General features: G+C 37.4%; 1 protein-coding gene across 1 annotated transcript in view; it reads left to right on the top strand.

The window, feature by feature from the left end:
• LOC140146344 (oxidative stress-induced growth inhibitor 1-like) overlaps positions 1-22,790 on the top strand; it is a 35,517-nt gene that overhangs the window by 1,316 nt on the left and 11,411 nt on the right. Inside the window, exons 2-4 of the mRNA XM_072168152.1 lie at positions 7,395-8,298; positions 14,866-14,993; positions 15,577-15,768. Coding sequence (XP_072024253.1) covers positions 8,187-8,298; positions 14,866-14,993; positions 15,577-15,768 — 432 coding nt within the window. The 5' untranslated portion in view covers positions 7,395-8,186. The remainder of the gene's footprint in view (positions 1-7,394; positions 8,299-14,865; positions 14,994-15,576; positions 15,769-22,790) is intronic.

Here is a 22,790-nt window from a genome sequence, read left to right on the forward strand (position 1 = left end):
AAACAAATAGGCCTAGATGTTAAAGGGGGTAACCCTTAGACTAGTGCCCTACTATTAGTATTACGCTGACTTTCGTACCCGGGCTTTGGTATTCGCCGAGAAGGACAATTTCGATCTCCTTGTCACTTGTTTGTTTACAAACAGAGAGGTAGACAAAAGGCAGGCTGCTCCGCTTGTCCAAGTACTTGAGTATCAAAAGGATGGTCCACAATAGAGTGATTCACGCAACAGGAATAGGGGATTAAAAAACTGTGAAGTAGGACCATGTGCTTCTTTTGTCCACTTTGCCATCAAGATTTTGAATGGAAACTGTTCAGACCCAGAACATGATCATGTCAGAAATTAATGTTTTGTTCTGGGTCTGATTATTCGGACTAGGTAACCCTAATGGTTTTGGATATGGATTGTCTTTAAAATTACATAATAATCAAATATCGTCCCCTTTACATATGCTGGGATTGCTGCTTTGTGAAAAAACGAGAGCATTTTCAGCGTAATATCATGTGAATAAATTAGCAAAATTTGCAATCCAATACCTTGGTATGCGTGAATTGCATTCTGGGCAGGCAAGCAACAACAACATGTGCCGTAATTCCTGTTCGTCATGTGCCGTGCGTGCGTGCAGGGTTCGATTTACTTTGAAAAATTTGCGTAGCAATTTTTAGCGAAAACCTTATTTAGGTGATGTTCTTATTACAGCCTTTTAAAATGGGTGATGTTTCATATTTCTTAGGGAACAGGTTTATTTGATGCAGTATGATCTCCTGAGCATTTTGACAACAAATCGGCCAAAAAATGAGTTGGTGCCGGCCAAAACAAGTATTTGGACGGGGGGGTCTGAAAATCAATATTTTCAACAATAATCATTATTATATGCCTAATTCTGTTAAAGTTGGTGCTGATTTGTATGTAATTGATGTCTAGAATTCCATTTTTGAAAGTTGCATAAAAATTGGAGTTGTCGTTTTCTTAAAATGGCTGTTTTACGTCCAAATATGGATGTGAGGGCGCTTTGCATAAAACACGCACACGTTCTTTTCACAAGAAAATTGAAGAAATTTTAATGATGCCAGTTTGAAGATAATCACATGTGGCATATCCTCAAGAAATTTGGGCATTGTATTGATTTTCGTTTGCCCGTGGTACCATTTTTCGTATTCTCAGGAAGCCTTCCATTGAAACGCATACGCTTTTAAAGTGCATTGACCCTGTACAGTTTTAATGGGAACATTCTATGAAATATTCAAATGGCTGCCAAAATCAAACCGTACCATGTAAACCGCTCAAATTTCTTGAGCAGGTACTAACTATGATGATCTTCATACATGTACATACATCATTTAAATTTCCATTTGAAAGATCGTTTGCATGTTTTATGCAAAGCGCCCTCACATCCATATGACGTAAAACAACTTTCATAAATGGAATTCTAGACATCAATTACATACAAATCAGCATCAACTTTAACAGAATTAGGCATATATAATAATGATTATTGTCAAAAATATTGATTTTCAGACCCCCCCACAGACCCCCCTGTCCAAATACTTGTTTTAACAAAAACCTTATTTAGGTGATGTTCTTATTAAACAGCATTTTATAAAGGGTGATGTTTCATATTTCTTAGAGAACAGGCTTATTTGATGCAGTATGATCTCCTGAGCATTTTGACACCATTTTCATCCAAATCGGCCAAAAAATGAGTTGGTGCCGGCCAAAACAAGTATTTGGACAGGGGGGGGGGTCTGAAAATCAATATTTTCAACAATAATCATTATTCTAACTAATTCTGTTAAAGTTGGTGCTGATTTGTATGTAATTGATGTCTAGAATTCCATAAAATGAAAGTTGCATCAAAATTGGAGTTGTCGTTTTCTTAAAATGGCTGTTTTACGTCTAAATATGGATGTGAGGGCGCTTTGCATAAAACATGCACACGTTCTTTTCACAAGAAAATTGAAGAAATTTTAATGATGCCAGTTTGAAGATAATCACATGTGGCATATCCTCAAGAAATTTGGGCATTGTATTTCTTTTCGTTTGACCGTGGTACCATTTTTCGTATTCTCAGGAAGCCTTCCATTGAAACGTACACGTTTTAAAGTGCATTGACCCCTGTACCCTTAAAATGGGAACATTCTATGAAATATTCAAATGGCTGCCAAAATCAAACCGTACTTAGTAAACCGCTCAAATTTCTTGAGCAGGTACTAACTATGATGATCTTCATACATCATTTAAATTTCCATTTGAAAGATCGTTTGCATGTTTTATAAAGCGCCCTCACCCCGGGGGTACTCAGTACAAATGACCATACGGGACGTGCCGCAAACATGGGTAGCATTTTCGGCCTTCTGGTATATCAATGACCCCTTTTTCAAAGCCTATTTTGGTATATGAATGGGTCCTTTTTCAAAATTTTCTCAATTTTTTTAGGAAAACAGCCCAATTTTTCCTTAATCTAGCTAAAATTTCAAAATTTTCCCAAAATTTGTAAAAACTAAGACAATTTTGGTTAAATTCGGCCGAAAATTTTGACTTTTGGTATATCAATGGGTCCAAATTTCTTGAAAAATTGGTATATTTATGGGTCCACTTCAAAATCTCAGCTGCACGTCCCTACCCAAACCAAACTTAAGTACCCCCCCCGGGGCCCTCACATCCATATTTGGACGTAAAACAGCCATTTTAAAAAAACGACAACTCCAATTTTGATGCAACTTTCATAAATGGAATTCTAGACATCAATTACATACAAATCAGCACCAACTTTAACAGAATTAGGCATATAATAATGATTATTGTCAAAAATATTGATTTTCAGACGCCCCCACAGACCCCCCTGTCCAAATACTTGTTTTGGCCGGCACCAACTCATTTTCTTGCCGATTTGGATGAAAATGGTGTCAAAATGCTCAGGAGATCATACTACATCAAATCAGCCTGTTCCCTAAGAAATTTGAAGCATCAGGAATCAGGATTCTTTAAACCCACCACTATTATTATATTAGCATGTTTACATTGTCAAAAATTGCTATACAAGCTGAAATTTGTGTTGTCCAAAATGGGGAGCATTTTCATCCATGACACCAGATAAATCGAACCCTGCAAAAAGTGCATGCATGGTTGTACTGACAACCAAGCTCCACTAGTACACGTTCCGATACTAAGATGTGACATTAGTTTTCATATATTATAATCATATAATAGGCCTACCACTCACCACAACCAGTTTTTTCATGTTCGCCTTTATATCGTTCATGATAGATTTTTGTGTATAAATTATGGCAATAGCCAATATCGAAAACAAAACAGACCTGACCTGACGACAATGCTGCAAATGCCCGTATTGAATGGAAATTTTTTTTTTTTCCGTACAAAAAAAAAAAAAAAGGAAACAAAATATATTTCCCCTGCAATATGTACATTTCAAAAAAGTTTGGGTTAAAAATGGGAGAGGTAAAAGAAACCTTCTGCTATTGGGTTTTGAACCAGGAGCGCGCTTATCCGTTGCACCACGCAGCCAGCTTCATCTATGTTGGAATTTTGTTTTAAGCTACTGCTACATGTATATATACTACCGCCGTAAAGCTTGAGTCTCCTCAGCAGTTTATGTGGTTCGCTCTTTTCACAGAATGTGAATGACGCGAAACCAAATTACCGGTAGCTGTTGAGGAGACTGATAATTCGTTCATTCATAATTCCCTGCCCAGAAATCCGAAGTACTTACTGGTATTTAAAAAGTGGTAGCTTCTAAAGTCGCTGTTTTTACATGATTTCTCTGGAAATACATCTACTTGGAGCGTCAAAATAGCACGAGAGTAGCACAGCCAGCTGCAGAGGTTCGATGATCTGATTTGCTTTTCAGTGCAAAATTTGCATAATCGCAAGGACATTGTAAGGTCATTTGGGGTAATCCGAGGTCAAATTGCCATATTGTTGCAGGTTCATGAAATTTGGTGGGAACGACTACTTAAGGAAGAAAAAAATTAATGCCAAGGTCATTTTGGTGTCATCTAAGGTTATCCGAGGTCAAATCGCTATAGATTCTCGCAGGTTCATGAAATTTTGTGGGGACGACCAGTCGACTACTGAAACAAGGCAAAAATGTCAAGGTCATTTTGGGGTCATTTGGGGGTAATCTGGGGTCAAATCGCCATAGACTGCTGCAGGTTCATGAAATTTTGTGGGAATGGCCACCTAAGTGAGGCAATGATGAGGTGGATGCATTGCGGTCGACGCTATGCGTTGAGAACCTCGCAGGTCGAGAACAGCGAAATTGTAGTTTAGGATTTAAAAATATTATCCTGTTTTGCCAAATGAAACATAGCTAAATCCTAATCCTTTAGTTAGTCCTAACTGGTAATAAAAGTCAAATTCTAATATTTCTGATAACCATGATACCAGTAACTAACCAGTTTTTAAAAGCATTTGACAACATCTATACACCAGCTAACAAAAACATTAAACAGATTTGAGATTTTGGCTTGTCAGCTCTATTAATTAACCTTCCAATTTTAAAGTACTGACTTGATGTGACAAGTATTTAAGTTAAAAGAATCTTGTTTTTTCTACTTTTCCAAGCTAAGATTTACTTGCAAGCTAGGTCTAAAGCCTAAAAAAAATGTGTTTGATTGGCGTAACCCAAGCGAAGCGACCCTAAAAAAACTGTTTCTTATTTTGTGCAAAAAAAAGAAATTAAAAAATTTCCAAAGCCTTTATCATATATGCAATTCACAGCTTAAAATATGTGTGGTAAAAAAAATGTGCCAACCAACATACCCTATTTTTTTTTAATGTTACGCCAATCAAACAAATTTTTTTTAGGCCTTTAAAACTACATGGAGAAATAATTAAGGGGGTACTACACCCCTGCTCAATTTTGTGCATATTTTTGCATTTTTCTCAAAAATTATAGCGCATTGGTGACAAGTAAGGTATATTATAGGGGCAAGGACTACAACTACTACACTGGAAATTTTATTTCCGCAAAGACAACAGTTGTGGAATTACAGTCAAAAATGAGGGAAAACCAATATTTGATCAATATACATTTAAACTACTTGCCTTGAGTTGCTGAATTTTCAGTGCAGTAGTTGTAGTCCTTGCCCCTATACATATCTTACTTGTCACCAATGCGCTATAATTTTTGAGAAAAATGCAAAAATAGGCACAAAATGTGCCAGGGGTGTACATGTAGTAACCCCTTTTAAGCAATGTTTCAGCAAGATAGCTTGGTTTAGTGCAGGTAGGCTGGAATAGGGATCATGTCTGATTATTGTAGGATAATCCTACTATTGCAGTGAATTTTGCCTGACTATTGGAGGATGTCTAGCAATAGCAAGATCTCCTACAAAATGTCAATGTACTTTACTGGTTTACAAAGCTTCTTAAGTCTCAAAATCTTTTAAGTCTTAAGGGCTCGGATTACGATGTTTTCACATATTTTTTTTGTGGGACCTGAGAGCACATCGGACATATCGAATTGCATTTTGAATAGAAGGAATGTCCTTGTGATATCAAATAATTTTTGTATTTTTGAAATTCGCGATATAATACACATTTTATGGCAAATGATTAAAAGTTGATATTTTAAAAATTTAACAGTCCTCGAAATGTAAATTGTAAAATCCTTAACAGTTAAAAATATGTTTTGTGCATAATTTTGACAGTTTTTTACTAAAACATTGATTTGGAAAAATATGCAAGCAGAAGGTTTATAATAACCTTTTGCACTTATTGTTTAGAAAATGTTTTCTAATTTTTTCAAAATATATTTGTTAGACAAAAATATACACCAAAAAATATGAATTTTTTTGCTGAATAGAGTGACAAAATTGCTTTTTTTACATATTTTCTTTTCATACAGGAAAAAAAGAGGCAAAATTCCAAAAAAGAAAAAACATTCCCTAATTTCATGTTGTACTTTATAAATGATGTACTGTACTCAAGGGCGTCGCTAGACCAATATGATTCGGGGAGTGTACAGTATGGTTTGCCGACGGAATTTTTTGTAATTTGTTGACCCAAATTTTTTTTTAGCCAGGACGGTGCTCAGAAATCTAAAAAGTGGGGTGGGGGTGGGGTAGGAGTCAAAAAAATTTTCAAATTTTTTTTTTAACTAGTAACTATTATATCCCTCATTAATATATTCTCGTTCATTAATTGGTTAAACGAGTATCATGTGACCAAAAATAGTTTTGCTATTTTGCAAACTTGTTAACAAGCTGATTGATGAGGGAACGGGGTACTATTCAAAGTACTATCTCCCAGGGAAATAGTTTTACTATCTCCTCTGAGCGCGTCCCGAGCGCCAGATGACCTCATAACGCGTCCGCAGTTACTAGTGGTCAATGCAACTCGCCACATACGCGGGATATCAGTACCGGCTCCGGGTATTAATGTGTAGCAATTGTTTTGTCTTGAAACACAATTAAGCAGCACAGACATGACAGAAGTGCAGCTAAAATACGGCGGTTTAATGGCATAATCTGAGTTACATCAGGATCAGTATCTTAATATTGATGGTGAACTAACAGGGAACATGTTAACATGGTTACTCGTTTCACGGCGGTATTGTAGAGGTTGTCACACATTTTCACAGTAAGCTTTAGCCACTCAGCTGTGTGCGTGCTTTGTGCATTCAATCAAAACAAAGGTCTTGACTAGGCCTAGCCTACATTTATGCCTAGGCCTATGCCTTGTGTTTAATGAACAAAGAATATATTAATGAAGGATATAAAACAAATATTTACTGCTCTAAATTCGGGATCTGGTTGAATCTATTGGTCCCCTAGGTGAACTGGAGACCGTGAGCCTACTATTTTCCCGAGACCGCCTTTTAATGAACAAAGAATATATTAATGAAGGATATAAAACAAATATTTACTGCTCTAAATTCGGGATCTGGTTGAATCTATTGGTCCCCTCGGTGAACTGGAGACCGTGAGCCTACTATTGCCCTCGACCTGGCGGTCTCGGGAAAATAGTAGGCTCACGGTCTCCAGTTCACCGAGGGGACCAATAGATTCCACCAGATCCCTCATGAGCAGTAAATATTTGTATACTATACCATTCACAGTATGTCTAAATATTACATTACAACAACACAATTTCGTAATCTGTTGCCGACAATCACACATACCTTTGACTACATTTGCCGACAGTCACATGGTTTTGCCGACAAAATTGTGTATTGGGGGGTGTCACACCCCATACCCCCCCCTAGCTGACGGCCCTGACTGTACTGTTATGTATTTTGTGTTTTCTTCTCTTGCAATGCATGCCATTTGCTTGAAGCATTTAAACATGTTTTACAATTTTCTGCTTGTACATTGTGTATGTACATGTATACAGGTAACATACTTGTAATGTATTTTTTTTTTCACTTGCAGGTCATAATTTGCTTGAAGCAAATTTAAACACTGCCATCCATAGTTGGTGCTATTTACACAGTCCCAGAAATCAATGCATAGACTATACCAATGAATGCCTGTTATGAAGCTATGTACACAAACCACTCTCCTGGTATTTACACATTATGCAAGGACTCGGTCTACCAGGACTCATGTGGTACCAGACAGGTGGATGTATGCCTAGTTGGGTGAAGCATGGTTAATACTCTCTGCTAGCCATAGGCATCGGCAATATCCAAAGTTTTGAGATATTTTCTCAAAATATCAAGAGCTCTCTCAAGAACCACTGACCCAATACTAGGCTTGTTTGTACTCATTTTCATGCATTTTTCATGCTGATTCCAAATATGGTCATGAAAATGTACAATTGTGAAATTTTTGAATTTTTAAAGAAAATTTGGAGCGTGTCGTCTGCAGTCGACACCCGCGTGGAGAGGGTTTTATAAGAATTGAAATTGCCAAGTGACCTGGTTTATCCACACAATCAGGACTGTTGCTGCGATACCAAATACAGTGGAAGTGTCAGGTGGAAGTGTCTTTGGGTGCACTATTGGTTTTAAATACCCGCCCACCACTTTCAGAATTGAAAGCAAAGAAGTCACCTGAACTGGACTGACGGACTTGCACTGTACTGTGACCTATAGAGGATGTGGTGTTCACCAGGATACATAGCAGCTCAGGGATATCTGTGAGTGATCATCAACAGGCTGCCAAAGGCAAATCCACATTTTGGTTGTTGTGGATATTGAAGACTTTGTGGGACATTGCATCATGGCAGAAGGGGGCAGTGTGACACAGCCTGGTGGTAGCGGTAAGAAACGCGGGTGTAAGAGGAAGTGTAATTGTACCAAGGAGTGTTGCTATTCGCAAGTCGTTATCATTGGTAAGTGGGTTGTTGTTTTGTGTTTTAAATAAAATTTTGATTTTGTTTTGAGTTACCGTACACTTGCAGCACAGTGCATTGATTACCGAGGTTTAATCCTTACACCATCAAGTGGATTGTTGCGGCTGCGGCTGCGCTGCAAATGCAGGGTAATGATTCACTACCCACATTATACAGCTTACGTTATCTTGCGAAGTGCTTATTTTAATTCTATTACCTCCATGACCCATTATTCAAAATGGTGCACTGTGATTTGTTGATATCACATGAAAGACCATTAACAATAAAGTGGCCACGGCAACAAACTTTATGTTCTTCTCGCATAACAGCGCACAGCAAAGCGCGATGCAGCATATTAGTGCCGTTACACATTCTACGCAAAGCATTACGTGTTCAATATTCCCGCAATACTCGCTCTGTCACTTACGCTTTGACTAAGTGTACAGCCGTACACGCTCCACCTTGGGGTAAATAACTTCAAATATACATGTATGTGCAATAAAGGGATATTTTCTCTTTAAATCGCACTATTTTGTAGCAATAGAATATACAAAGGGTGCCACATTATTTGCAGTAAAAATGGTTAAATAATGGGTTCGGCTGTGCCTCGCCCATTATTTACATTTTTACAGCCTCAGACACATAATTTGGGGGTAAAATATCTGACATTTGAAACATACATACATGGATGTTTAGCTACAATTCAATGATCGAAATTAAGCTATGATAGTTCCGTCTCAAAGCCCCCGCACACATTAATTAGTAAAATCGCCCGCTTTTTGTGCGTTATTCAGTTTTTTTCAAAAATCCACCAAAATCTCGTGTCTAAAATTGTCTAAGACGTCAAAATAGCCTAAATCGTAAAATACCTCATTTTGACAAAACCTTGAGAGATGAAAATGTGGTCTATTCTTATAAGCTTGTCCCAAAGATTAAAAAAATTAAAGTAAAAAAAAAACCCCTCTAAAAAACGCATTCCTCATTTGATTTTGAACTTGAGAAGGGTTTTGAGATGAACTATTTAGAGGTTAATAATCGCATCGGTTATTTGGAGGGCATTGTGAAAAATCTAAACATTTTGCCTTTGAACCGAGGAATATCCCGAGGATATTCCGAGGTCCAAAGCAAAATGTTTAGATTTTTCACAATGCCCATATATTACCGATGCAAAGTTATTAACCTCATTCATAACCGCTCACTTTAATCTCTTCACCTTAAAAATAACACAAAATTTTGCTCAAAAGTTTATAAAAATAGATGATTTTTACATCTTCCCTTGCCAAAAATCGATCAGGCTAAAACAGAACGACCAATAACAAAAGTGCGTATCACAATCTGTGCAAATATGGTAGCGCGCAATCCAAATACGGCAGCCAGCGCACAAGCAGTTTGTTGGATGCACAATACGCGCACGCAGAAGTCAATTGTGTGCGACATTGGAACAATTACGCATTTTGCGGTCAATTGTGAGATATTAATGACCTCGATTTGCGTTCGCGTTTTCGCAAATAATAAAATATGATTGGATCGCACGCATCGCGTTTATTAATGAGGTTATGAATAAATTAACATGGCCTACATGTAAGGGGTGGTACAATAATTGTTTGTACCGAGGGGTGGTGAATAATTGGGGGTGGGGCAACAATTTTTGGGAGGCCAAGAAAAGGGGTAGGCCAACTCAGGCAAGCAATCTTTGGCACAGATATTTGGCCACCATTTTAATATGCCCTATTAAAAATGTGTTGCCACATTTTTGGTAGACCATTTTGAGAATTCACCACTGAGGGTACCGTACAGAAGTACAATGTACTGGCACACATAATTATTGAACGGCCCCTTAAATAAACACTTTTGGCAGTTTTATGGAAGAAATAGGCCCTTATTACCCATTGACAAACACAAATTATAAACATCTCTTGAAAATAAAAGAATATAAAATATAAGCCCTAATGTAAAAATATACCTCTGATTTTGCATGGACATGTTATTTTCAGGAAAAACACATTTAAACAAGTAGTGAAGTTCCATACAGTTGAATTGAGAAATTGACTGGAAACGACAGGTTTAGTGGGGGGCTGGGCCCATGATTTTGACTATTTATTTATAATTCAACTTCAAGTTGACTTATGTAGATCATAATTTTGTGAAAGAATAAGTCAGCTGCTGTGGGTCATCAGTACCCTAGAAAGGGATTCTAGGGTCTGTGGGGTCAATGGTCATACTATAAAAGAATTGACTGGTCAACTTTAATGATCCCAAACAAATCTTACTTGCCAGACACAAAAGCAGAAAATATTGAAATATTGATGATTTTTTTAAAATTCTTTTATTTTTCCAGTCTGATGATCAGAGAAATTGATTGATTTTACATCTGTTCTCTATGGTTGCTTCAAATCAAAATTGGATTCTCTGAGGACACCGATAACATAGATTATAAAACAAGGTTCAACTAGGCATCTAATAAAATTCTAAACTAAAAAATAAAATTTAATGCAAAATAGCAATGTAGACTCCCCTCACCCCACCCTGTACAAATAAGTTTTTTGACTGGCAGTGCACCTACTCATTTTTGGCCGATTTCAATAAAAAAAAAGTGTCAAAAAGCTCAGGAGATCATCTTGCATCAAATCAGATGGAATCATACTTTTTAACTTCCCTGTTTACAGGTTTACACACCTGTCTGTCAAAAGTAAAAACACAAAATATCCAGGGAAGCCCAAGAAGAGGAGTTGAGGAAACATGCAGCTTTGTGAAATAGTGGGATCACCAAGAGTGAAAAAAGAAATGATGGGTAACTGGCAAATTGAAAACTCAAATGTGATGCGATCAAGCAAAATGAGTCTGATGTCGATCAAAATCAAATTTCAGTTTTCAATCTCATTATATGAGCCATTCTCAGAGCTTTATTTTGCTGAAAACCCCATTATAATTAGACTTATGGTTCCAGAGATATAACCATTTTAGTGTTGCTCAGAACAATAAAATGCGAAGGAAGCTGAATACTATTATTGATTATATCTCAAAATCAATATTCCCGACATCCGACTCATTTTGCTTGATCGCATCACAAATGTCCAAATCAACTGAAATTTTAAAGCTTTTTTCATGGTCTATTGATCAATTATACCCTAAAAGGAGGATGCTGATTTATACAGTGAATACTCTAAAATGGTCTAGCAGATCAGCTCAATTTGGTTTTGGTAGGAGTGTGCCATTGAGAATTTGATAGAGGACCCATCAATATACCAGTTTTTCAAGAAATTTGGACCCATCGATATACATGTACCAAAAGTCAAAATTTTCAGCCAAATTGTACCCAAATTGTCTTAATCTTCCCCCACATTTTGGAGAAATTTCAAAAAAATTGGATAGATTGAGCCAAATTCAATTGGGATATTTTCCGAAAAAATTGAGAAAATTTGGAGAAAAAAAAAAGGACCCATCCATACCAGAATTGGCTTAGAAAAATGGGTCATTGTATTGTATACCAATTTTGGCTGAATATGCTACCCATGTTTGTGACACATCCCTGTATGGTCATTTGTACTGAGCCCCCACCCCCCTGGTCTGTACATTCTTCCAACTACACAAGTTATAGGTCACCCTTTTCTTCCAACTACACAAGTTATGGGTCACCCATATAAAACAAAACTTTGAACTACATTTGTATAATCCAAAACAAAACAAAGCACACTTCAACATCTAGGTCTATATCAAATAAAAATAGATTTATCTGTATGATAATCAGATAATTCTGTTAGTTTTGTGTGCAGATTATTTGTCATTCCTAATCATGTGAGAGATAAAAGATATGTTATCAAAAATTTGCCAAAAGGGCATGATAAAAACAGGACACTTGTAGTTTGCATGTCAATTATCAAAATCATGCTTAATTATCATCATTGGCTATATTAAAGGGGCATTTCGTGATCCACAGCCTCATCCCCCCACTTTTCCCAAAAAAAGTTGAGATTTTTACACCACTGGATACCTCTGGCTACATAATGTTTATGTACCAAATATTTCTTGCAGATTAATTCGTTTAGCAAAAATATCGCTAAATTTGAATTTCGTTCTGGTGCACCAGAACGAAATTACAACACATTGTCTATGGAGCAGTGCAATACACATAAGGCCAAAAAAAAAAAATTGTTTGTTTGTCCATAAAGGCTTATGAAATAGTTGGGTCGGTAGGTCGGATTTTTTTTTTTTTTTTTTTTTACAGATATTGCACTTGAAACTGACAACTGACAAGATAAGTCCAAACACACAGCACTTCACTGGTTTAACTCTTGAGATGGTTCTGCATAGGCCTGAAATTTTCGGTAATTTTGTACCCGGTACCAGCGCATTTTTTCGGGCGGGTAACCGGTACCAAATTGCAAAAAAAAAAAAAAAAAAGTTTTTATTTTTTCGGTTTTTAGTGTCCTGGACTTAGACCTAACGCTAGAATCATTCATGGTTGATCTAAAAAAATAAAAAAATCAAGGTGTTTTGTATTTTTAATATGAGAATTGATACTTTGTATTCATGTCATACTCTATAGAGGCCGTCAGCGTGACGTCATATGCCGCCATCTTGTGGGTACACGCTGCGATGGTCATTCGATCTGCATGCGTGAACAACAAAATCGCCGCATCAACGCGTGATAATAGCTGCGTGGCAAGCTGCGCCCTGCGCCAGAAGCGCCCAATGCATGAACACGCAGATCATTTGTACCCACAAGATGGCGAAAGGCTGACGGCCTCTATTAATGATTTCAAAATGCATTCAAATTCAATGCATTTTGAAATCATTAATAGGCTATGACATGAATACAAATTATCAATTTTCATATTAAAAATACAAAACATCTTGAATTTTTTTTTTTTTTTTTTTTTAGGTCAACCATGAATGATCCTAGCATTTAGGTCTAGGTCCAGGGACACTACAAAACCAAGAAATAGAAAACTTTAAATTTTTTTTTTTTTTTTTTGAAAAATTCAAAAAAAAAAAAAAAAAAATTCAAAAAAAAAAAAAACGGTCGGGACCAGGGTACACGGTCGGTCGGACGTGGAAAAACAAACAATTTTTTTTTGGCCTAATCATGCATAACTCGCAAACGCAAAATCGGAATCAACTGAAATTTTGGAAATAAGCTTTTTTCGTGGATATCTACTGAAAATGTCATAAAAAGAGGATGCTAGGATCACGAAATCCTCCTTTAATAAATCTTGGAAGAAGTTTGGCTATTCCTGTTGAAATCCCTACATTGTACACCCTCTAATCGATGACCTAAATTCTATGTGGAGTGTGAATTTCGGTTGTACTGCATACTTGAATGGGTGACTCCATCTGCACCCCTTGTGTGGGAGATTTTAAGAGATAATGTCTTCCATAGGGGGGTGTGTGGCCGGGGGGGCACTCAACTGAAATTTTGGAAGCGGTGAACTTTGGGAACTAAGAACTGATTTTGGGAAAAATTGGGGCTTGATGAACTGAAATTTCAACATTTTTGGTGGGTCTTGTGAACTAAAATTGGGCCAAATTATAGGCTTTGGAACTACAAAAATTCCAAAATTTTCCAAATTTTGGCTAAAGAGCTACAATTGCCAGAGTTTGAGGCTCAAAGAACTGGAGCATGATCCAAATGTGGGTCTTAAGGAACTGCCGGGGCACCTGAAAAAGGGACCCTTGACCGCCGCACATACCCATACCCTATTAACATGCGAGTACCCCCTCCGTGGCGTGTGGATTTCAACTGGAGTACACTGTAGTCCATTCCAAATGGTATTTCAACCGCATCACTGGCTGTTTGATGGTGTTGTTGAAAATATGCTGGGACTTCAGAAGTTAAAGGATCCGTCTTTGGCATTACCACAGAATTGAAACAAGAAAATCCAGACACCCTATAGATGAGTTGACTTGTGACGTCATTGCCAGGCAGTTTGTCGGCAATTCCCATTGTTCCTTGTGTGGCAGTATGCACGCGCGTCATATTTTGTTCATCAAAACTCCCACCACATCACAATAAGGCTATTGAACAGTATGCACTGCAGTTTGCTCAAGCATATCGATACCAGTTCCTTGCCTATAAACATTAAGATCAACTCCTCTATACCGCCATTTATAATCAGCAAGGGGTTGAATTTAGGGGGTTCTCGGTAGCCTTGCTGATTGTGTGCGGAAATGAACGAAAACAATTCTGTGTCTCATCCAAACATTGAGGTATGTGTCACATTCAAGTCGCATCAAGTGTGTCTGTCTATTGCGATGTCACTCTCACATGACAATGATTGTCTCGACTCGTATTCTGAGTGAAACCAAATACCCCCAATTTTTGCAGTACTGTAACTTTTCGCCATTTCCAATGATTCCTTTTCTGCGATAGGCACCAGATGAATAAACCTTCCTTTTTAGGGGCTACTAACTATTCAAGGGTCATGGGGAATTTGATTGATAGTGACGTCAGACGCAAACTAATTCTGTCTCAGATTATGTAGATCTCTTATTCTAACAGTTGGCCAATCCAGCTCAATCTAATCAAATATATTCATGTTTTTCTTCTCAATTTTTTTATTTCTGCAGGTAATGGACCGTCAGGAATTTGTCTTTCTTATATACTATCAGGGAATTGGCCTTACTTTACGGGGGAACCACACCCTGACCCGTATTTACAAATTAAATTAAAAGATGATGTGTCGATACTAGAACAGGTAAGATTGAAATGGCCTAGTTTCACGGGGGAACCACATCCCATAGATTTAAGCGCAGCAGATCTAGCCAGGGTTGTAGCTAGCCGAGTGGGAATGCTGGGAAAAAAATTACAGAAACTTTAATTTGCAAGATCTATATTACCTATACTGGTCACTTTTTGGATTCATTCAGTATATATGTATGGGTTATTTGAGTTTGAATGGTGGGTTCCAGGATTAACCTTTACAGTCTCTGGCAGAGAACAACGGCACTTGTTCACATTTTGAGAGCGTGCACAGCGTAAATATGAATGGGGGTTCTAATTGGCTGATTCAATCGTCTGACAATCAATCAACAAACCGATAATTTGATTGGCGTTTACACATCAGTAATTGCAGAGTGTAGCGCCCTCTGCCACTCTCTTACGACTGTGGATGTCCATGATTGCTGTGTCTCTGCACTTCATGAGTGAAATGTCATACAATGTAGGTGGGTCCACAAACAAATGCGCACACACACATACCCACCCACCCACCATACAAACAACTAAAACCAGCAACTGGTCTTTAAACAAGTTTTCCTTATTTCATCTCTTCACATCAGGACCTGGATTACCTCAGCGGTGGCTTGGAGGGACGATCACGCAACCCAGTAGCACTGCTTTTTGATACTTTACACCAACCCAATGCAGACCTTGGAGATGACGAGAAATCAAGACTTGAATGGCGCCACCACAACGATAGAGTCATGCAGCATGTGGTACTAGGAAAGGGTCAGCCTGGAGGGTCATGGAGGGTAAGTGTATACATGTAGTACAGTGGGCTATTGCAGTTGAAATCCACTACACCCCTTTATGGCAGACATGGCCTAAATTTCCATCACCCATTCAGACAGTGTAGTCTGTTCCAAAATGGTTATTCCAGTTGAAATCCATACACCCTCTATGGAAGACATGACCTTAATCTCCCACACAGGAGATGTAGATTTCAATGGAGTAACCCATTCAGTGTCGTCTGCTCCAAATAGGTTATTCCAGTTGAAATCCACACACCCCATATGGAAGACATGACCTTAAACACAGGGGGTGTAGATTTCAAATGGAGTTGCCCATTCAAAGTTGCTCCAAGGCTGTTCCAGTTGAAATAGATAAATAAAAACAAAGGGTTATTTTTTTTTTTGGTCTATGGCCTCTCACACCCTGCCTATACACCTGTTTGGGTAAGCCCCATTCACACTCTGTATTATGTGGAAGATTAAGGTTGTGTCTTTCAATGGGATTGTGTGGAATTCAACTGGAAAGCCCATTTACCACAAAGAGGAATATAGGCTATCTATATTACATTTGCCATACCCATGTGGATGATTTAATTCTTCCACAGAGGGAGTATGTTTTTCTAATGGAATTGGCCCCGGTAAATTATTTTTGAACCCATGAAAGTCTTGTATATGGCTTTACCTAAATAAATATACGAGGGTCATTCAAAAAGTTCTACCTCCATCATTACATATCTATGTTATCTTACGTGCCAGGATATTGAAATTACCCATGAACTCTTAAATCTTGGCTACAAAATAAAAGTTATTTGATTAGAATGTGATTTTTGGTTGTTAAAGGTGGGTAACCTGATTGACAACCTCATCCCCCACTTTACCCCATAAAAATGCAGATTTTGGTATTAGGTGAAAGCTCATATTTTTCTCATTAACATACTGAAATTAGGCGTTCCAAATTGATATATTTCCGGAGAAATCATCCAAAAATTGTCGAATTAGTCTTAACTGTGGTATACCACGTTTGAGACTAATTCAACAGTTTTTTGATCATATCTTTGGAAATACACCGATTTGGAACTCCTAATTTCAATGTTAATGAGAAAAATAGGATCTCTCATTTGCTATCAATTTATTTATCATTATATAGTAAAAACACTGTAGACTACCAAAATCATGCTGTATAAAATGCAGGGTTGGCGATTTTTTTGATTTGAAAAAAAAAAAAAAAAAAATTGAATTCCCCAGTTCCCTTTGCCTGATAATAGAAGTGGAAATAATCAGCGTCGGAATTCTGTATTGACTGTCATTGGAGCATGAAATGCGAATGTAACAATTGATTCCTCTATTGATTGTCCAGGGATGTGCTGGACAATAGAGCATTTATTTATTTATTTATTTGTTAAGGCTTTGCATGCTGCCCATAGACTTCAATATGAAAAAAAATAATATTAATTGCTTCAAATTTCATTGTTCTTTCAAAATAAGTAACAAAATCTGTGATAAATGAAAGTTGCTGTTCAAATTGAACTTGTAAGGGTCTTTGGGTGACAGATCAAATGGAAAAATAGGGGGTCTTCGGGTGACAGAGCATGTGTTCGTAAAAAAATATGGGTCTTTGGGTGACAGCGATGCTGAAAAAGGGGGTCTTAACAGCCCTACATATGCGTCACCTCCAAAGTTGGGAGTGCCCCCCCCCGGGGCATGCGTATTTATGTGTGTTAGGGTTAATGGTGGCTGGCCCTACTAGGGGTTCTCAATCATGGTTTGGGTAGGGATGTGCAGCCAACGCTCGAAATAGACTAGGGATATTCATAATCTCATTAATATTAGGCATGTCCACTAAAAATTGAAATACTTTTAAATTGATTCAGACCTACCTTATTGGCTGGGAATTGATGAAAGAAACATTTTGGCGTTTAAATAATCTTAATCGGACGTTTCATTCCAGAGATATGGCCTTTCGAGTGTCACGGTTTTATATAGGGCTGCTAGAACATGTTAAAAAGTTAAAGTCCAAAAAGGAAAACTAACAGAAAGTGCAACTTTAAGGTACTTTTTCTTAATGTATTTATTAACTAGCTTATCTGGAACATTATATTTGATTAGAACAACATGAAAATAAGATCATCCTGAAAATTTAATCGATTTTGTTGACATACAACAAAAAATATAAGACCTCAAAACCCATGGTTTGTTTGGTGAAACCTCAAGCATGATCATAGATGGCCGCCATGGAAAATATCTCCATAGAGGAGATGAACAATAAGTGCATTATTTCAAATGAAAAGCGGTAGTCTTAAACATTGTTCAATCTTTTAAGGTCAGCACATTTTATCTTCAAAAATTATTATATTTCATCATGGCATAAGTTTGGTAACATTAATCACTACCAATTTTGAGAAATTTGCTCCAACTCAAAGGTTATCTTTACTACTGTACATTGAGCAATACACTGTGTGTGCATGGAAGCCATGATGGATAGCATATGAAATGGACATGGTAGTGAGAAGTGCACGGGAAGTGCATGATTTGAGATGGGCATGGTAGGCTTAAACATTCTTAAATTTCTTAACATCCTACACATTTTGTCTTCAAAAATAGTTAAATTTTATGAGTATGTAAGTTTGCTTGTCTGATTCACTCCAAATTCGGAGATAATTGCGTTTGAACACCTGATGCACGGAATGGTGTCACTTCAACCTGTTGTAGTTCTCATCTCATTAAATTTTTCAATAAAAAAGTTGATCTCTTCATGAAGGAAGGTCCTCTCTATTTACTGACCAAACAGGAAAAAGTTTGGTTAATGTTTTCTGGTGGAATCAGGAATTTCTTGAAACACCCTGATATAGGCCTACATTTGGATCAAAACAAGTCATGTACGCCATTTAACAGGCCTGGGATTTCTTGTATCGATCAGTTTCTCCATAGACAATACGTGTGTGAGTCCACGCACACAGTGAATGAAAAATCGTTCTAGTGGAAACTGTATTGACAGTGGGCATCCCTATTAATATAAGTAGCAAGTGCGATCCAATCACAGATAGTAACTTTTAAATACACGGACGCAAATGCAGGTCATTGAAAAAGTATAATGACCGCGTCTCGTGACGTAGCTAAAAGTACCCTCTACAATGACCGCGTTACGTGACGTGTTAAGCGTTCGTACAATTTACGCGGACGCTGGCTGCCGTATTTGGACATCGCATGATTGCGTGCTAGTGTGATTGGTTGCTAGTGGTATTTCCTTAATGGGCTATTTGATTTTTTACAGGGAATTAAACGACAGATAAAGTTAAAATTGTGTTCTGTTTTCATATCAAAAGAAGAAAATGTGACGTAAATTTAATTAAAAAAAAGTGAAAAGTGACGGTTATGAATGAGGTTAATGACTTTGCATCAGTTATTTTTCGGGTTGTGAAATATTTAAACATTGTGCTTTGGACCTCGGAATATCCCGAGGGGCGGAATATTCCTCGGTTCCAAAGCACAATGTGAATTAGATATTTCACAATACCCTCAAAACAACTGATGCACAGTCATTAACCTCTAAAGGGCGATTATGTCAAAATTGCTCTGTTGACCTGATAAACAAAGCAAATTTGGCTGATTCCAATGAGGTGTACTGGAAGTTGGACATTACAATTTATGCCAAAATAACTGATTTTGACAAAAAAAAGAATAATTTCATATTATATCTAGATCTTACATTATGGCTTTTATATACTTTGCCTTTTAGCTGGTATGGACCTGGGGAAATAATAAGGTCAAGTGAATGTAATATGTGTGAAGCACACCAAAGCATGGTGTGCTTCAATCTAGCATCTAAATTAAATCTGTTGGAGACCTTGAAATTGAATTCCCCATATGCTATAAATGACCATTGTACCTATCTTTCTTTTTTTCTTTCTTTTTAATTTTTTATAATAACTGATACAGAGGGGAATGGGATGTGCACTACATTGTAGGCTTGCAAGCATCTCCCCACAGTGCATCAATATCCCTTTGATAAAACCAACATAAAAATTGTATTCATTTTGTGGTATATATATATTTGCAATCCATCACATGCAATTAAATCCAGGGATGTGGTTATGCAAGTTGTAATTTTTACGTGTAAATTTTTGTGATGTGCCAAAAAAAAATTGATAGAATTCACTTGGTTTTTAAATTTTTGTGATTTTGAGTTTTTACATTAAACCAAAAGGACTTACATAAAAGACCACATTTTGTGTGTTTTATTTTCACAGTAACATTAACTGTTGAGTGAAGTGCACAAATTAATGTTGCACATAAAATTCCACTAATAACAGGTGAACTTGACATTTACTTGACCCTAGCTGTTACACAATCAAAATACCATTACCAGGTATAAAATGCTGCCATTTGATTGGTTGATTATTGTTTGGTTGCCATGGATATCAAGGACAAGGCGAGAAATATAGAATAGACTGTGCTATTCCAGTTGAAATCCATACACCCCCTATGGAAGATATTACCTTAATTGTCCACACAGGGGGTGGAGATTTCAAATGGAATCACCCATTTGGGTAACCCCTATTTGAAATTTACACTCCCTGTGTGGAAGATTAAGGTTGTGGCTTCCATAGGGGGTGTAAGGATTTCAATTGGAATAGCGCATTGAGTGATGGTCTGTGTCCAACTTTGTGTGGGAGACAAAAAGATGTGCATTGATTGGTTTCTTTATTTAGAATTTGTAAAAAGTATGCGTGTTCCGACCGACAGCATTTGTTAAATTATTTAATACATATTACAAAAGCATAATTGGAGACCTAGATATAAATAAGCTGGCACTGGAGGCAATATCTGAAAAAAATAATCATTTTTTAAATCTTTTTGTTTCATTATTTTGATTTTATTTTTTAATAGTGCGTATATCTGTACTTTCTGGATTTGTCACATGAGCAAATGTACAATGTAGGTTGGACGGTGGGTTCCATGGTACGATTTGTCCTAAATAGGTCATTTTCATTATTGCAACATTAACCGGTTCCGAATAAGGGGCCTATTGGTACAAAATGTTGTTTAAGGGGGAGGGGGTCATTGAGTACAAGCAAAATGAAAAAGGCATGTCATTGTGTATAATATATTTTAAAAATGGGGTCATTGGATATAAACTGTCAAAAAAATGGGTCATCTGGTAGAAAATTTTGAAAAAAATGGTGCAAAATTTTATTTCTTGTTCCAACTTTACAATACAAATTTGCTGAAATAACAGAATTTTAAATTTTCTGCATTCTTTTGTGCCACTATGATTATACATTTTGTACATGTACAATTTTAGAAGAAGGGGTCATTTGGTAGCCAGACCTAAAAAATAAAGGGGGTCATTGGGTATGACTTAAAAAAAAGGGGTCACAACTCATCAGGTGTATTTCAGACTTAAAAAAGGGGGTATATTGACAGGTATATACCGGGTCGTCACTTCAAAAGTTGAGTGCCCCCCACCCCATCTCAAATTAAGAAACACTGCACTGGTGTATTAAATTTTCATATTATGAATCGATAATAATTAAAGTTTCCCAGCATCATACAACATATGCATGCATGCACTGCACAAATACAATCCATATACAATGTATGCAGGGTGAGGAATGCAGCTCAGTGTAAAATAATCAAATAAATAAAATTGCAAGGTTTACAATTGCATCCAATGCCATGGTTGGCCAATATACCACAGACAGAATGCACTGAAGTCAATCAATGATAAATTGAATGGTAAAAATGTGCACAGTCATTGCTGAATGGTACCAGGGACTGTATTATTGGTCCCTGATGGGTACCCTGTGTGTATTTATAGCCACAATGGGAAATTCCAGTTGAAATCCATACTCCCTGTCTATGGAAGACATCTCACTTGCACATGATGCAGATTTCAATTGAGTACACTACAGGTGGCGACACGGGGGGCATGTTCCCAATATTTTTCTTGCCCCTCTACTTTTGAGCCAAACCCCACAAAATTACGTAAATTTTCACTTTTTGCAACTATTTATAGGCCTCTGCGCAAAATTTGTTGATTTGCCCCCCCTGGAATTCATTTTGCCCCCCAATGCCCCCTGAAAAAAATTCCTGGTGCCGCCACTAAGTGACTGACTCCATTTGAAATTCACTCTTAATTACTAGTATTCACCCCTTGCATAGTTCCGCCATATTGGGTATTGGGTAGAGCCACAAACTGGAATAGGCGCGAAAGGAAGAATGACATCACTTTACACAATGTTATATGACTTGATCAATTCCCATTCATGCACTGCCAGATCCGGGGGGGGGGGCACTCGACTTTGGAAGTGACCGGGATGTGCGGACAGCAGTTAGAAACTAGGGTTCTTTCGGTGAGAGCCTAGAGACACTGAAAAGGGGGGGGGGAGTCTTTCAGTGAGTCTGGGGAAATCTGACCCAAAAAGGGCATCATTCAGTGAGACTGGGACAAATTTTGAGTCAAGATATTACAGTTGATAACATTTTTTCAAAAATTCATCAAAATTTTAAAAAAATTTAGAAAATTTGTCAAATATTTTAGGAAAAATACTGAAAAAACGGGGTCATTAGTGAGAGATCATCAGAAATTTCCCCAAAATTTTTTTAAAAAGGGGGTCTTTTGGTGACAGAAAAACAAAAAAGGGGGTCATTGGGTGAGAGGTAGTTGAAAAATGGGTGTCAGTGTGGTCGCACATCCCCGTCACCCATTTTTAGTGAAGCCCCCCCCCCCCCGGCCAGATCATCTACTCTGAAGATGGCCAGATCAAGACTCTACTTAAACATGATGACAATGCAAGAAGTGAATGTACCTGTCTTCCATAGGGGTGATGGATAACAAATGGAATAGCCCAATAGGAAAAATGTGCAGAGTCATGATATGTATACTGGTTCCCTTGGCTCTGTTTCAAAACTTATAATGCAACCATGTGTCTTCAGACTTCAGAGTCTATGGTTGGATGGACTTTGATAGGGAAAAAGGTTGCTTGTACTGGAGGGGATACTGTACCGCATTGTTCCTAATAAGCGCCCAGTCTTTATTAAAC

The sequence above is a fragment of the Amphiura filiformis genome, chromosome 2, assembly GCF_039555335.1.
Source record: "Amphiura filiformis chromosome 2, Afil_fr2py, whole genome shotgun sequence".
Lineage (NCBI taxonomy): Eukaryota > Metazoa > Echinodermata > Ophiuroidea > Amphilepidida > Amphiuridae > Amphiura > Amphiura filiformis.